Source organism: Pseudoliparis swirei, chromosome 11 (genome assembly GCF_029220125.1).
Source record: "Pseudoliparis swirei isolate HS2019 ecotype Mariana Trench chromosome 11, NWPU_hadal_v1, whole genome shotgun sequence".
Classification (NCBI taxonomy): Eukaryota; Metazoa; Chordata; class Actinopteri; order Perciformes; family Liparidae; genus Pseudoliparis; species Pseudoliparis swirei.
In genome coordinates, this window is record NC_079398.1 from 24,088,914 (window position 1) to 24,103,057 (window position 14,144).

General features: G+C 46.9%; 2 protein-coding genes across 3 annotated transcripts in view; one reads left to right on the forward strand and one right to left on the reverse strand.

Annotated features, from left to right (window-relative positions):
- The window catches only part of uggt1 (UDP-glucose glycoprotein glucosyltransferase 1), a 35,564-nt gene extending 33,182 nt beyond the window's left edge, over positions 1-2,382 (forward strand). For both annotated transcript variants that reach the window (XM_056427267.1, XM_056427268.1), the window contains 3 exons: positions 594-710; positions 1,240-1,378; positions 1,479-2,382. In XM_056427267.1, the coding sequence (XP_056283242.1) occupies positions 594-710; positions 1,240-1,378; positions 1,479-1,498 (276 nt within the window). In that variant the 3' untranslated portion in view covers positions 1,499-2,382. The remainder of the gene's footprint in view (positions 1-593; positions 711-1,239; positions 1,379-1,478) is intronic.
- Positions 2,383-2,958: 576 nt separating this feature from the next.
- Positions 2,959-13,874, reverse strand: LOC130202005 (transcription factor Sp3-like). Its single transcript, XM_056427269.1, has 8 exons — positions 13,493-13,874; positions 12,687-12,914; positions 12,019-12,597; positions 9,955-10,155; positions 9,238-9,412; positions 8,934-9,123; positions 7,227-7,423; positions 2,959-4,885 (listed from the first exon to the last, which is right to left on the reverse strand). Exons 1-8 carry the CDS (start codon positions 13,559-13,561, stop codon positions 4,641-4,643), a joined length of 1,884 nt encoding a protein of 627 aa, XP_056283244.1. The 5' UTR covers positions 13,562-13,874; the 3' UTR covers positions 2,959-4,640.
- Between the last annotated feature and the right edge of the window lie 270 nt (positions 13,875-14,144).

Below are 14,144 nucleotides of genomic sequence, written 5' to 3' on the forward strand. Positions count from 1 at the left end.
TGTGTGTGTGTGTGTGTGTGTGTGTGTGTGTGTGTGTGTGTGTGTGTGTGTGTGTGTGTGTGTGTGTGTGTGTGTGTGTGTGTGTGTGTGTGTGTGTGTGTGTGTGTGTGTGTGTGTGTGTGTGTGTGTGTGTGTGTACCTGGAAAAGTCATGGAATTTTAAAATTGTCATTTCCAGGCCTGGAAAAGTCATGGAAAAAACTTAAATCATAAAAGTTTTGAAAAAGTCATGGAGATGTGTTATAATCACATGTTCATTTACGCCGAGTTTGAAATAATTAATATGTTTTTGAAAGAAAGACGCACAAAATATAAGCCGGCGTATACGCTCTCGATACGCAAGATTTTCTAAATTGTTCATGTTTATACCGAGGTTTCAGTTTGGTCATGGACATTTGGTTTAAAGTCCTGGAAAAGTACTGGTCAACATGTGTACGAACCCTGACCTTAAGATCATGAATCTAATGGTTTGAGAAAGCTGTTAAATTCTCTCCTGGTTGGATTCAAACAGAGACGACCGTAACGCCCGTTTGCTTTGATCTCTCGGTGAGATCTCTGGACGCGTTCGTCTCACTGTCCGTCTTTCTTCCTCAGGATCTGCCCAACAACATGATCCACCAGGTGCCCATCAAGTCGCTGCCTCAGGAGTGGCTGTGGTGCGAGACGTGGTGCGACGACGGCAGCAAGCGGAGCGCCAAGACCATCGACCTGGTAACGACACGCGAGTCCGTCTGAAGACGCCGCGGTAGAATCGGGACGCAGTTCACGAATAATGCCAGAAGACGTGGCGTCATCGACCTGTAACTCCTCGAGGTCGCCACGCCTCCTCACGGCCACTAGAGGGCAGACAACGGACAGGAAGTCAGGAGTGAAGTTCTCCTTCTGGATGAATCAAGTGATTCACTTCCAGCGACAGCCAATCTTAAGTTGAAAAGTATTTCTGTGTGTTTCGGGTCGTTGCTAAGCAACGTTTGATGGGATGAAAAGTGTTTCAGTCCTGCTAGAATAAGTGGGCAGCAGAGTAACAGTCAGAGGAGGAAGCTTCGTGTAAATCTGCCGTGTTCACACACAAAAAAACAGGAATCGGCACTTCCGACTGGATGGAAAGCAAAACGTAACCGTGACATCGACGCCGATTTCGGGGCGCCGGCGAGACGTGAAACCGCCGGGCGTCTCTTCTCGAGGACCCCTCCAGACACGCCTGACCTCGGGATAACGTGGCGCCGTCTCCGTGTTTCAGTGCAACAACCCCAAGACCAAAGAGCCCAAGCTGCACGCCGCCGTGAGGATCGTGGCCGAGTGGAGCGACTACGACCAGGAGATCAAACGCCTGCAGAGCAAAGTCCAGGAGAGGAAACACCTGGAGCAGCAGCACACAGGTGTGTGTGTGTTTGTGTGCAATGTGCGTGTGTGTCTGTGCAAAGTGTGTGTGTGTGTGTGGTTTCCAACCCTAACCCTAACCCTCTTGTCTCTCGTCAGACGTTCACTCGGAGCTGTGAGGCTGGAGGACCGACTCTGTTCAAAGAGTCCAGAGGTTCCTCTCCTCCTGATTGGCCGACGGACCGCGAGCCGACGGGCGGAGCCGGTTTCTATTTTCTATAACATGTGAAGAGGAGTCGAGGGGGGGGGGGGGTTCTGTACGTACGTGTGTGTGTGTCTATGTGTGTGTGTGTGTGTGTAAGCGGTGAGGATGTATCTCGTGATGCGCATCACGACGTGACGTCTCTCTGCTGGTGGACTTTGGGTTTCGATCTGAAACGTGTCGTTTGGGGAGGAAACTAAAGTTTTTCGGCCTTCCTCTAAATTGGTTACGGGTACAACTCATTAAAATAAACTTTCACACCTTAAAACTAGAGCTGGGAAATGAGTTTGAGGTAAATATCGTGACATTAATACATTGGGGGAGGGGCTTATAGCCGCATAGAAGATGAACGATAAACTCACTTAAAATGAACTCTGATCTGCTTTCTCAGCTAAACACGTTTACCGCATCTTTGAAATCATGGGAGGCCCAATTTAATAAGAATAAGTCTTGAATATCAACGTATACTGGACACATTATGTCCAGTGGTGGATCCTCATGTTTAAGAATCGCCTCAAACACTTAAAATGGGAAGTGTATGGAGTTTAGAAAGAGTCTCACCTTCAGTTTAGTTTACACGTCTGACATGAAGAGGAAGTAAAAATAAATCAGCAGGATTGAATCCCCAGTTTTTTGTGTTGAGTAAATGTCACTAACTTTCAGGGAAAGATGTGACGCTGCAACATGAAATACAAATGAGGGGGGGGGGATGATGTCAGTTCAGCTGGAATATTTGCATTTGTGTTTCTTGGTCACTCATCCTGTATAATTGTGAAATAAAGATCCCCGATTGAGAAGTGATTCAGTGTTCACCTGTGTGAAGGTGTTCCTCCTGAGTGAGTTGGGTTAAAGATGTTTATCTGACAGCTAAACAGCTGCAAAATAAAACTACGTATTGGATCTAGAAAGCGCCGCCGTCCGGATTCACTCGTAAAGATCGTTCTCACACAGGGTTCTGACACGTTGATCAGTGGATTTCCAGGACTTTAAACAAATGTCCATGACCAAACTGAAACCTCGGTATAAACACGAAACATTTAGAAAATTGTGCATATTGAGAGCGTACGCCGGCTTATATTTTGAGTGTCGTTCTTTAAAATATATTAATTATTTCAAACTGTGTAAATCAACATGTGATAACACATTTCCATGACTTTTCCAAAACTTATGATTTAAGTTTTTTTCCATGACTTTTCCAGGCCTGGAAATGACAATTTTAAAATGCCATGACTTTTCCAGGTTTTCCATGAGCATCCGAACCCTGTCAGTTTGAATCTGACTTTAAAAGGAGTCCAGAGGAGAGGAACCTGCGGCCGGGTTGAGCTTCATCCGTCAACGTGAGGCGCCGCTTCCCTCCAACACAAAACCGGTGATTGGAAGGTTTCAGACTTTTTATTGTGATCCATTTGAAAAAAGGTTTTACAAAAGGTAACATTCAATTTTTACACCAATTCTTTAAAAAAAAAAAAAAAATCACTTAAAATAGGGTTCAGGTAACTAAGTAATGGCTTCTATAAACAATGTGAAAATAAGATAATATACACTTAAATGAACGCTACGAACCGAGGGAAGGATTACATGAATTAAAATAAAAACATAAAACAAATAATGGCATGATTGATTGTTTTCCTTTTGACTCGAGTGACATCCGTCCACAACCGACGGAGGCGTTATTGCGAAACTAATCCCACATCGTCCGGCTTGACGCTTCATTGCATTCGTTTTCTTCACGCGGCGACATTGCTGCGCGGGCGTCCCCGAAGAGTCCTGTGGGAAAATGGAGACCCGGCACGCCGCCGCCGCCGTGAGGCGTCGGGTCAGACGACGAGCGGATCGGCGAAGAGAGAGACACAGAAAACCGATGCGCAATGTGAATTTACGACAATATGAAAAGAAAAGATAGAAATTTTTTTGGACGTGGACGAGCACGGCGGACGGCGCTCGTGAAACCGACGAGTCGTTCTGTTCAGGCGGACCGGACGCTGGAATAAGTTCCTCTACTTCAGAGAGGCTTGAATCTATCCCCCCTCCCCGAGGTGAGAAACAGCAGCTTCCTGCTCTGACCTCTGACCCCCCCCCTCACCAGTTTGTTAAAGTTCTACATTTTGGGGAAGTACACTTATTTGCTTTCTTGAGAAGAGCGAGATGAAAAGACCAAAGGCCCGGGAGGCCCGCGGGCCTCGGTGGGATGAGAACCGGCCCGGACGCCAATGGCAAGAAGGAAGAGGACACGCGGGCGGAGGGCGCCGCCGCGCGCTGAAGTCTAAACGGGGTTTTTAAGGAAATGGTTGCATATTGTACTTCAAACGCGATGCGTTAAGTCACGGCGTGGAGGAGGTGCTGACGGACAGACGGCGTTCCCTTTGGACAGCCGGGCCCGATCCCGGTCCGAGCCAAGTCAACCAGCAGTTTCACATTTACCGTGAGTGGTCGTAATCTTCTCATCTAACTTTTCAAGAAAAAATGACATAAAAAAAAATACGTTATTCCTAAAATCTTGACCTCTGCCCTCGAGCAAGGCAGCAGCAGCTCAGCGCCGGCTGCCAGAACTCTTCAGCGACGACAATTCAATCACGACCGAGAGGTTCGCTTCTTCTTTTTCTCTTTCAGAAACTCCTCCCCCTTATCATCATCATCATCGTCATCTCCATTTCACACACATTTATCTCCGTTACGGTTACATCTGCAAAGCTTAAAAAACACACATGCACCTCCAGCATTTTATACAGGATTATGATACAAAATAAGGCATTTCATTGTGTTGAGTATTCATATCGGGTGTTGAGTGTGTGTGTGTGTGTGTGTGTGTACGTGTGTAAATAGCAACCACATTTTAATGTTATTATTTTTAGCCCGCCTATAAAAAGGCGGCAAAAAACAAACACAAAGTCATGATAACTCTTAAAATATATATATTTGTCATATATATTTACGTATATATTCATATGTAAAAAAACAACAAAAAAGGTTAGAGGGGAAAGAGAAAAGCCCAAGAGGTCCCTGTGATAGGCCAGTTCTCAAAAAAAAACACCCAATTCACCCCCCCCCCCTCCTCCTCCTCATTCCATGACCTCACCGGACGCCACGGTGACCAGCTGCAACGGGATCTCCTGATTGGATAGGAGGTCGTGGGTGGCGGTCTGCAGGATGAGCGTGGTCCCGTCGGCGGTGATGACGGTCTCGGTGGTGGGCGTGGAGGCGGGCGCCGTCCCCTTCTTGTTCTGGTGAGTCTTTATGTGCTTGGCCAGGTGGTCGCTCCGCATGAACCTCTTGGCGCACTCCGTGCACACAAACTTCTTCTCACCTGCGAGGTCAAACGGAGACGTCAGGCCGAGAGCCAATGGGACGCAGCGAGTCGCGGCGGCCGACCGACGGGGCGGGGCGAGTTCAAGCGGCGGACAATTAATTGCGCAACAGAAAAGCCGTAAGTTGAGGGATCTTGTTTTAAGTGTTTTTAAAGAGACAAAGAGGAACTTTATTTTCTTTCTTGTAACGCATCTCAGACGCTAAACTAACGGTCATAAAGTTGTTGTTTTTTTAAAACATGAAGGCAAACCACGATGTGAACCAGGATGGACCCGGACCTTTGTTTTAATTCTTTATCCCACACATCAAAAATATATATTTTCGGCCTCCTTAAGGGAGAAAAAAAATTCTCATTGTCTTTTTGAATGAAAAAAATAAAATGTCTTATAAACTTCTTCTTTTTTTATATTTAGTTCCTTTATCCACCTCAATAACATCCTGTCAATACAACACAATAACGGGTCTGTTCACCCAAAATGGGAGCTGGTTGGGGACCACGGATAAGCGTCTTTGAGTATTTTGAAAAGCGCTATAGAAATGTAAATTATCATTAAGAAAAATTCAGGGAATTCTTAAAATAGGTGAAACGGTCTCCGTTAAGTTGTGAACACCAGAATGTGTCCTGAACGCACAAAGAGAGGCTAAAGAAATTAAAACTGTCCATGCTAACATTAGCGCCTCGGCGGTAGCGCCCGTCTTTCTCACGCCAAATAAATCGGCAGAATTTACTCCTGGTGCTTTAATCGCCGTTTATATCCGACGGAGACGGAACACCGGCGCCAAGACATCGAATCCAAGACGAGAGGCGAGCGCACGTTCTGTTTACATCACGGTGGCGCTCCACAGAGGGCGACGGCGCGGAGCTCAGAGTCAACTTATCTATTTGTCTTTTTCTACTCACTACATTTTTGTGCCGAGTTGCGGGTTTTTTTTTTTACGGAGAGCCGTGCAAAAATAATCCCGATGTGTCTGGACTGCTGGTCTCGGCACAGATGGCAAATAAAAAAACCTGGAAACCTTGAAACCGTGTTTGTTTGAGGAGAGAAAACACGCGTTGTCATTTTAAAGAACGGGGTCTTCAGATGTAGAGACGCTCGCGTGTTGGCGCCTCGATCGACTCGCCCGTTAGCAGGCCGTGCATTCGACCCCCGCCGCTCTCCCCCTCGCCGCCGTCTACCGCGCCGAGACCAGCGGCAAAACGAGCCCGGGCGGGTTTTCTTCACGTGTACGAGAACGACGAGCGGAGCCCGATGTTTCCATGGCGACGGGTTTCTATGGCGACGGGTTTCTATGGCGAGAGAACCGCTCCAAAGAAGCGGAGAGCCGCCGGCCCGCACCGGGCTCCAGGACCTTTCCATAACTTTAAACCAAATTTCCATGATTAAACATTTTGTAAAACACTCTGTGTGGACATGAACAAGTGAGAAGATGTAGTATTTAAACTAACAATGAGAATTAAAAGGCATTCAGTATATATTCCGTGTAAATTAACATTTGAATAGAACACATTTGCATTACTTTTCCAAAAATTGTGGGATTTTATTTTCTTCAATTACTTTTCTAGGCCTGGAAACAGACATTTAACCTCCTGTTGCCTTAGGGTCAATTTGACCCCATTCAATGTTTAACCTCCTGTTACCTTTATATTTACTGACATATTTTACCCTCGGGGTCAATTTGACCCCAGCAATTAAAACCTCCAGAAAATTATTAGAATTAATATTGTTTTCCAAGTTTAAGTGTGAGGTACTTTATGTTTGTTTGTTGATACCTAAATAGCCCTTTAAATATATAAAAAAGTTGATATTTCTTATATGTTTGACACAGTGAAAAACAGCCTGGGGTCAAATTGACCCCAAAGAACACCGACGTTAAACATTGAATGGGGTCAAATTGACCCTAAAGGTCACAGGAGGTTAAGAACTCCATGACATTTCCAGGTTTTTCATGACCGTACGAACCCCGTTTTGAAAAAAGGGTTGAAAATTACAGTTTTATTGTTTTTTTATCCGATTAATCAATTAATCGAAAAAATAATCAACAGATTAATCGATTATCAAAATAAGCGTTAGTTGCAGCCCTAGATCGATCCCTCGCCGCGGTTCGCTTGTCCGGGTGTTGTCACGCGGAAATTTTGCATTTTCCTTTTTCGCAAAACATCGGTGTATTCAAATCGCCAGAACGCAATAAACTAAATCAACATTTCCTGAGCAGCGTCGAAGCGAGTTTTAACTTTCTCTCTTCGCAGACGACGCGTGACGTTATCTATTGACTTCGCTCCTCCTGCATGAATGCCCGCTCCTCATTTCCCACGTCCTCCAGACCCGCGCCCGCCTCACCCGTGTGCGTCCTCCGGTGTCTCTGCAGCTCGTCGCTCCGGGTGAACCTCTTGCCGCAGAACATCCAGTTGCAGACGAAGGGCCTCTCCCCGCTGTGCCAGCGCAGGTGAGCTCGGAGATGAGACGTCTTCCCGTAAACCTTCCCGCAGCCGGCGATGTGGCAGATGTGCTGCTTCTTCTTCCCCATGCCGGACCCTCTGAGAAAGGCCACAGAAAAAGGGAAAATGTGTTTCAGGGTTCTTACACATGTTGACCGATGAATTTCCAGGACTTTAAACCAAATTTCCATGACCAAACTGAACTCTCGGTGTACACATGAACATTTTTGAAAATGTAGTATTCAAACAATGAGAATTACAAAGCATACAATACACCTTAAATGAAACAAATGACATTATCCGGACCGCTTCCTGAGCTGCTGTTGCTATGGCCAGCGAACTTTCCAGTTAAGGTGCGTTCACTTGCAACGAGAAAAAATAATAATTGCGCCGATAGTATGAGAGCGTACGCCGGCTTATATTTTGAGCGTCTTCCTTTCAAAAACATATGAATTATTTCAAACTCGAGGTAAATGAACATGTGATGATAACAAATTTCCATGACTTTTCCAAAACTTTTATGATTTAAGTTTTTTTCATGACTTTTCCAGGCCTGGAAATGACCATTTTAAAATGCCATGACTTTTCCATGACCGTACGAACCCTGTGTTAAAAAGTAGTTACATGCAAACTGATCTTCAAAGAAGAGACACAACTTAAGAACTGAATAACAATCCAACGTCACCGGGCTAAGAAAGTATTAGCCACAACATGTGCTGTTCGTATTTGCATGAATGTTTACATTTGCATGGGGATTTGAACGCCACGAGAACAGGATTAAAAACCAGCTGAACCACTCGGACACGGCCGGTGACAACAGATCCTTTACTTTGAAATCAAATCCTGAAACTGTGAAGGAGAAGTGGACCGCGTGTTTCTACAGCTGCTGCAATCAGCAACACCTGGGTGCTTCCCCCAAAGGCGATGGATTTTATTGTTGCATTAGAATTGGCTGTTGTTGATCTGCCCTGCATAATACGGTTGTGATGCATTTATTACTATAATTATGATGTTTAGTTTAGTTTATTAAGGATCCCCATTAGTCTCCACCGTAGTGGAGGCTATTCTTCCTGGGGTCCAGGCAAAAAAACATTACAATACAAATACATAAAATGCAGTACAGCATGATCAATTATCACAAAAACACGTAGACTTAGAAAACAACATTTACTTTAACCCTCTTGTTACCTTTCGGGTCAATTTGACCCCATTCAATGTTTAATGTCGGTGTTCTTTGGGGTCAATTTGACCCCAGGCTGTTTGTCACTGTGTCAAACATACAAGAAATATCAACTTTTTTATATATTTAAAGGGCTATTTAGGTATCAACAAACAAACATAAAGTTCCTCACACTTAAACTTAGGAAACAATATTAATTCTAATAATTTTCTGGAGGTTTTAATTGCTGGGGTCAAATTGACCCCGAGGGTAAAATATGTTAGTAAATGTAAAGTTAATAGGAGGGTTAAGAGTAAAATAATACTACCCAAATACCTTAAATAATAACCTAACCTACTATAATTTCCTTTCTGATTATTACTGCCTTAAGTTGCCTTTTGAAATCACATTTATTGTTTGTGTGTGTGTGTGTGTGTGTGTCATACATACCTCCCTCCGGACTCTTTGCAGTTGGGGCATGTGCAGGCGACCCTGCGGAGCCGCTTGCCCTCCCCGCCCTGCATTTCCATTTCCTCCTCGCCGACCTGCACGCGCAGGTTGTTCAGGTCGCTGGAGTTCAGGGTGGAGTTCCCGCTCAGCTGCCACTCTTCAGAGTCCGGCTCCTCCTTTATCTGGATGCCTGAACGAGGGAAAGGAGGTGAAGATCGAGCGTCTCTCGAGGCGGTCGAACGGGCGAATCCCGACATCGGACTAATTGAAACGAATATGATGTTTTTGCGAGTGCGCCTCGTACCGATCGGGCTGTGGGCGTCGTCGCCCTGCGTGTACTGGACTCCGCTCTGCGTGACGGAGTTCACGGTGACCGTCTGCAGGTTGGGCAGGCCGACCTGGCCTGCGTGGACCGGGGCGAGGGTCAGCTGCTGGCCCTGGGGGAACTGAAGCCCCTGGAGGGACTGGACACCTTGAACCTAGAGGGGCGACGAGGTGCGCGTCAGGAATCCCACATCGTTCATGAGCTGAATCTACTCGGGGTCCGATTATACAATACTTTGATAAATTGAAGACGCTCTCATTAGATTCATAAACCATTTCTGTGGCCTTCGGTGTTTCTTTTTTCTTAAAAAAAAAAATTTGTATTTACAAAAAGGGGGGGGGAGCTATTTAACTTGTCTTGACGCTGTTGTAGGAACTAATAATTAGCAATAATTTACAATTTCTCAAACTCATTTCTGGTTTCTGTTTGACTGTATTGCCTCCTACACTATTTTCACTTTTGTGTAATACTTGAACTACTAATCCTGTTATGTGCTTTTTGACATTTCAAGCAGTGCGATTTGTTCGATTTGTTCTGTGTTGGGATGGGGAAATTTAAAATGACAAGTTCAATGTATAACTGTGAACTCTGCTTTTGAGAATAAACACAATTTACAACAAAAAAATAACGCCGATGAGCAACTTCTGTCGTCCGCTTTGTCGATTTGAAACTCCCCGCGCGGTCGTCATCGGTTACCTGGAAGGTCTGCCACTGGATCTGCCCCGTGGCGGTGACCGTCTGGGCCTGGATGAGGAAGGTCCCCGGGTTGACCAGCTGCACACTCTGGAGAGTCTGAGCTCCTGCATTCAGGTCCTGACCCTGAACCACCTGGGCGTGACTGTCCCCAGACAGCTGCAGGATGGGCTGCGAGATCGTGGCGGCGTTGGCAGATGAGCCCTGCAGAGGAACGATGAGTCAACACAATTAGATTAGATTTGACTTTTTTCATCCCCAGGGGGCGATTACACGAAGCAAAGGCAGCGAACAGGTTCACAAATATACAACATGAGGCGCGGAGGAGCCGCCCTCGTGTTCCGATGCACGTGGTCCTGCTTCGACGCCGCGGTCGTCATCTTAACCGAGTGTTCATAACTTGCAAGCTGGAGCATTTCCTGATGGCAAGTAACTAATTTGTGGCGGTTGGCCCTCGGGGAAGGGAGCGCCGAACGCTTGAGGTGGTTGCGCAACAGCGGAGCGTTCACATCTGACATGTGATGACGGTGGAAGTCTGAACTTCCCGTTGTCGTGATGTAGAGTCTAAACATGCAGGAGGAAGACGAGGATAAACAAGCGCTCCCCGCTCTGAACCGCGGTCGAGGCGGGTCAGCCGTGTGATTATGTTAGTTTGGGGATACATGGACGGATTCAGTGAATTCCCAAAGGTTAAATAAGCAGCAGCACAGTCAGCCCCCTCAGTGTCTTAACCCTCCTGTTACCTTTAGGGTCAATTTGACCCCATTCAATGTTTAATGTCGGTGTTCTTTGGGGTCAATTTGACCCCAGGCTGTTTTTCACTGTCAAACATATAAGAAATATCATCTTTTTTATATATTTAAAGGGCTATTTAGGTAGTCAATAAACAAACATAAAGTACCTCACACTTAAACTTGGGAAACAATATTAATTCTAATAATTTTCTGGAGGTTTTAATTGCTGGGGTCAAATTGACCCCGAGGGTAAAATATGTTAGTAAATGTGAAGTTAACAGAAGGTTAAAGCAATTCAATTCAATTCAGTTTTGCAATGTTTTCCAATGTTGTGGCTAGTTGTTGTTTAAATGAAGGCCGGTGCGTTCGAGATCCTCGGGTCAATGCAAGACTCTTTTAAAATAACGATAACTTTACTTTGAGGACATCATTATTGTGTCTTCAAACAGAATGACACAGCGGGGCCGATGACCCGGGCATCTCCCCGTCCGCCTGGCATCGAGGACGAAGTGCTGCCCGCTCGGGTCTGAGCGGCCATCGGACACGACTGGAGCACCGAAAACGTCCGATGGCAGGGTTCCTACACATGTGGACCGATGGATTCACAGGACTTTAAACCAAATGTCCAGGACCAAACTGAAATCTCGGTATAAACATGAAAACTGTAGAAAATGTTGCGTATCGAGAGCATACGCCGGCTTATATTTTGAGCGTCTTTCTTTAAAAAATATATCAATTTTTTACATCAGGACAGCAGAAAGTCTCTACACCTTCCGCCAGAAACTAAAAACACATCTTTTCCGACTATATCTGGAGTAAAACACAGATTAGCTTCAGTGGCTCTTAAATATCTTATTATGGTTCTTTTGTAGTTCGACTATGTTCAGGAAAAGTTACTTTCTGTATTCTTGTTCTTAGTTTGTACTCTTGGTTGATTCACTTATTGTAAGTCGCTTTGGATAAAAGCGTCTGCTAGATGACATGTGATGTAATTATTTCAAACTCGGCGTAAATGAACATGTGATTTTAACAAATTTCCATGACTTTTCCCAAACTTTTACGATTTAAGTTTTTTCCATGACTTTTCCAGGCCTAGAAATGACCATTTCAAAATTCCATGACTTGTCCAGGTTTTCCATGACCGTCCGAGCCCTCCTGCTTTTGGTGCAGATTAATCGGTTACAGCCCAACTTATTCAAAGCTCCGTTCGTCACTCGTTTTGGCCTCGGTGGGGACAAAAAGAGAAATGTTTCCTTCTTCAATCTTTAGAGTGCGGAGGAAGTGAACACATCACCAAGAAACACACGCCCGACACGACGTCAGACACACTGACCTGAATTTGCTGCAGGTGGTTGTGGGAGTTGAAGTTCTCCGAGGAGGGGTCGGACACGCCGGCGGACACGGCGGTTGCCTGGGTCAGAACCCCGGTGCCGTCGATGGTCTCCGGAAGATGGGAGGAGTTAGACGAAGTGGTGGTCGGCACGTAGAGTTCGTGGTTGGCGGCGCTCACCGTCACCAGCGACTGCTTGACCCCCGTGTCCTGGCCGTGACTGTCCAGCGTCTGGCCGCCCATGATCAGCTGACCTTCGGGGGTGACCCCGGTCGCGATGGGGACCGTGTGCGCTCCGGTCAGCCCCAGAGACTCCAGGTCCACGCTGTTTATCGGGACGAACGTGATGTTGCCGGGCAACCCCGCGCCGGCGTACGCCGACCCGCCGGACAGCGAGACGCCTTGGATCGAGTGGACGTGCCCCGCCTGCGTCAGGAGGTCTGTGCTCGCCGTCGTGGCACAGCTGATTCCAATGCTGCCCTGGCCGCCGTCTTGGAGGAGGTGGATCTGCCCCGTGCCGTCGTCCAGGCCGTGTGTGAAACCTGTAAGTGTCCCGTCTGCATTTTGGATTTGGGGGATGACCTGGAAGAAAGAACCACAGTTCAGATCCAGATCTTTTGCCTGAGCGGAGCCCACGCGGCATCACGCGCGTCGATTCTGTATCTTTGTACCTGATACTGAATGCCTGACACTCCATTGTGTGCCTCATTCCCAGACGCTGTAACATAGATGGGCTGGTTGGGGAGACTCCCGATGGGAAGCATGTACTGCCCATTGGACGTGACGATCCCAGAGTTCTGGATGTGGACGATTCCCTGATCTTCCTTCCCGGCCGAGACGGGCGTTAACACCTCCCACCGATCCGACCCCGTCAACTGAATTGCAGACATATCTGTAGTCTGGGAGTCAAATGCACACAAAGATTAACAAGCACAGAACACAGAATCATCTGTTTCCGTTGAGAAAAACAGAACCGGCCAGACTATTTTCTAAAAAAATAAATAATAATTCAGTTATGTATTCATAGATTGTGAGAGTAAATCACAGGGGTGCGTGCTGATGCAAACGATGCAACAACCACGAGCTAGACGCGAGCCCCCGGAGGGGAGAGAACCGCCTCGGAAACCACCGAGTGCAGGGCGAGTGGGGGAGGGGAGCTATTACAACACAATTGAACGCTCCTGTTGTGATTACGGTCGCTATCCCCGCGATGTGATCGCAGCCCGGCGGCCTCCCGGCCCGAGGTAACCCGGCTATCTCCCAGCGAGCCGACCCAAGTGACTGACTCCAGCGTCCTACCCACTATGGGCGGGTTTTACAGGGGTAAAGTGGGTGGCCGTTATTGAGGGGAACACAGGAAGTGTACGGCGTTCACCCCATGCCATCAAATTTTTAAAACGTGTGAACTTCATGCTCTCAAAAACACAACCGGCTGTCGAAAGCGAGCGAGAAAGACGAGCTAGAAAATGTCGGATACCTGCGTTTCCGCCGCGCCGCCGGGTTGCAGAAACCCGCTTCGACTGCCGTCCACGTCCGCGGACGCCATTTCTCCTTGTTTCAGCGGCTGCTCTGGCGCTAGCGGAGAGACGGGGGGGGACTCGGCGCAACGCTGTAATCTTCAACTCCCGCCTGGCAGAAAAGCTCGCAAAGCATCCCCACTCTCCGGTCCGAAAGGAGCCGACTGCGAAATGCAACTTCGCGGCGCAAATTCTGCGGCGATTTCGGCCCAGATCGACTGTTTACTTTGTCAACTTCGTTGCTAGCCAGCTAGCTCCGCGAGCTAACCATATCTAGCTAGTTAGCAGCGGCGCAAAAAAAAAGATAAAAAAGACGCAGCTTGCTTCGCTGTACGTTGCACAAACTCACCGATTAGTTGCGCGCTCCGATGCGGTAACTGTTTACGTACCAGTCATAGCGTGGGCGGTAGGAACCGGGAGACTATCTGGTAAACTAAACTCCAAACATGATTATTTTATCAAAGGCGGGCTAGTGTTGATCGGTGAATTCGGGTCGATTTTTTTCTATTTTGATTGACGGTACGGGAAACACAAAAAGGCGGGACTAACAGGCTTGACCGTCGAATTTGCATCGCATTTACAGGACGTCCCGCCCTTCTTCTCTGAGGCGAT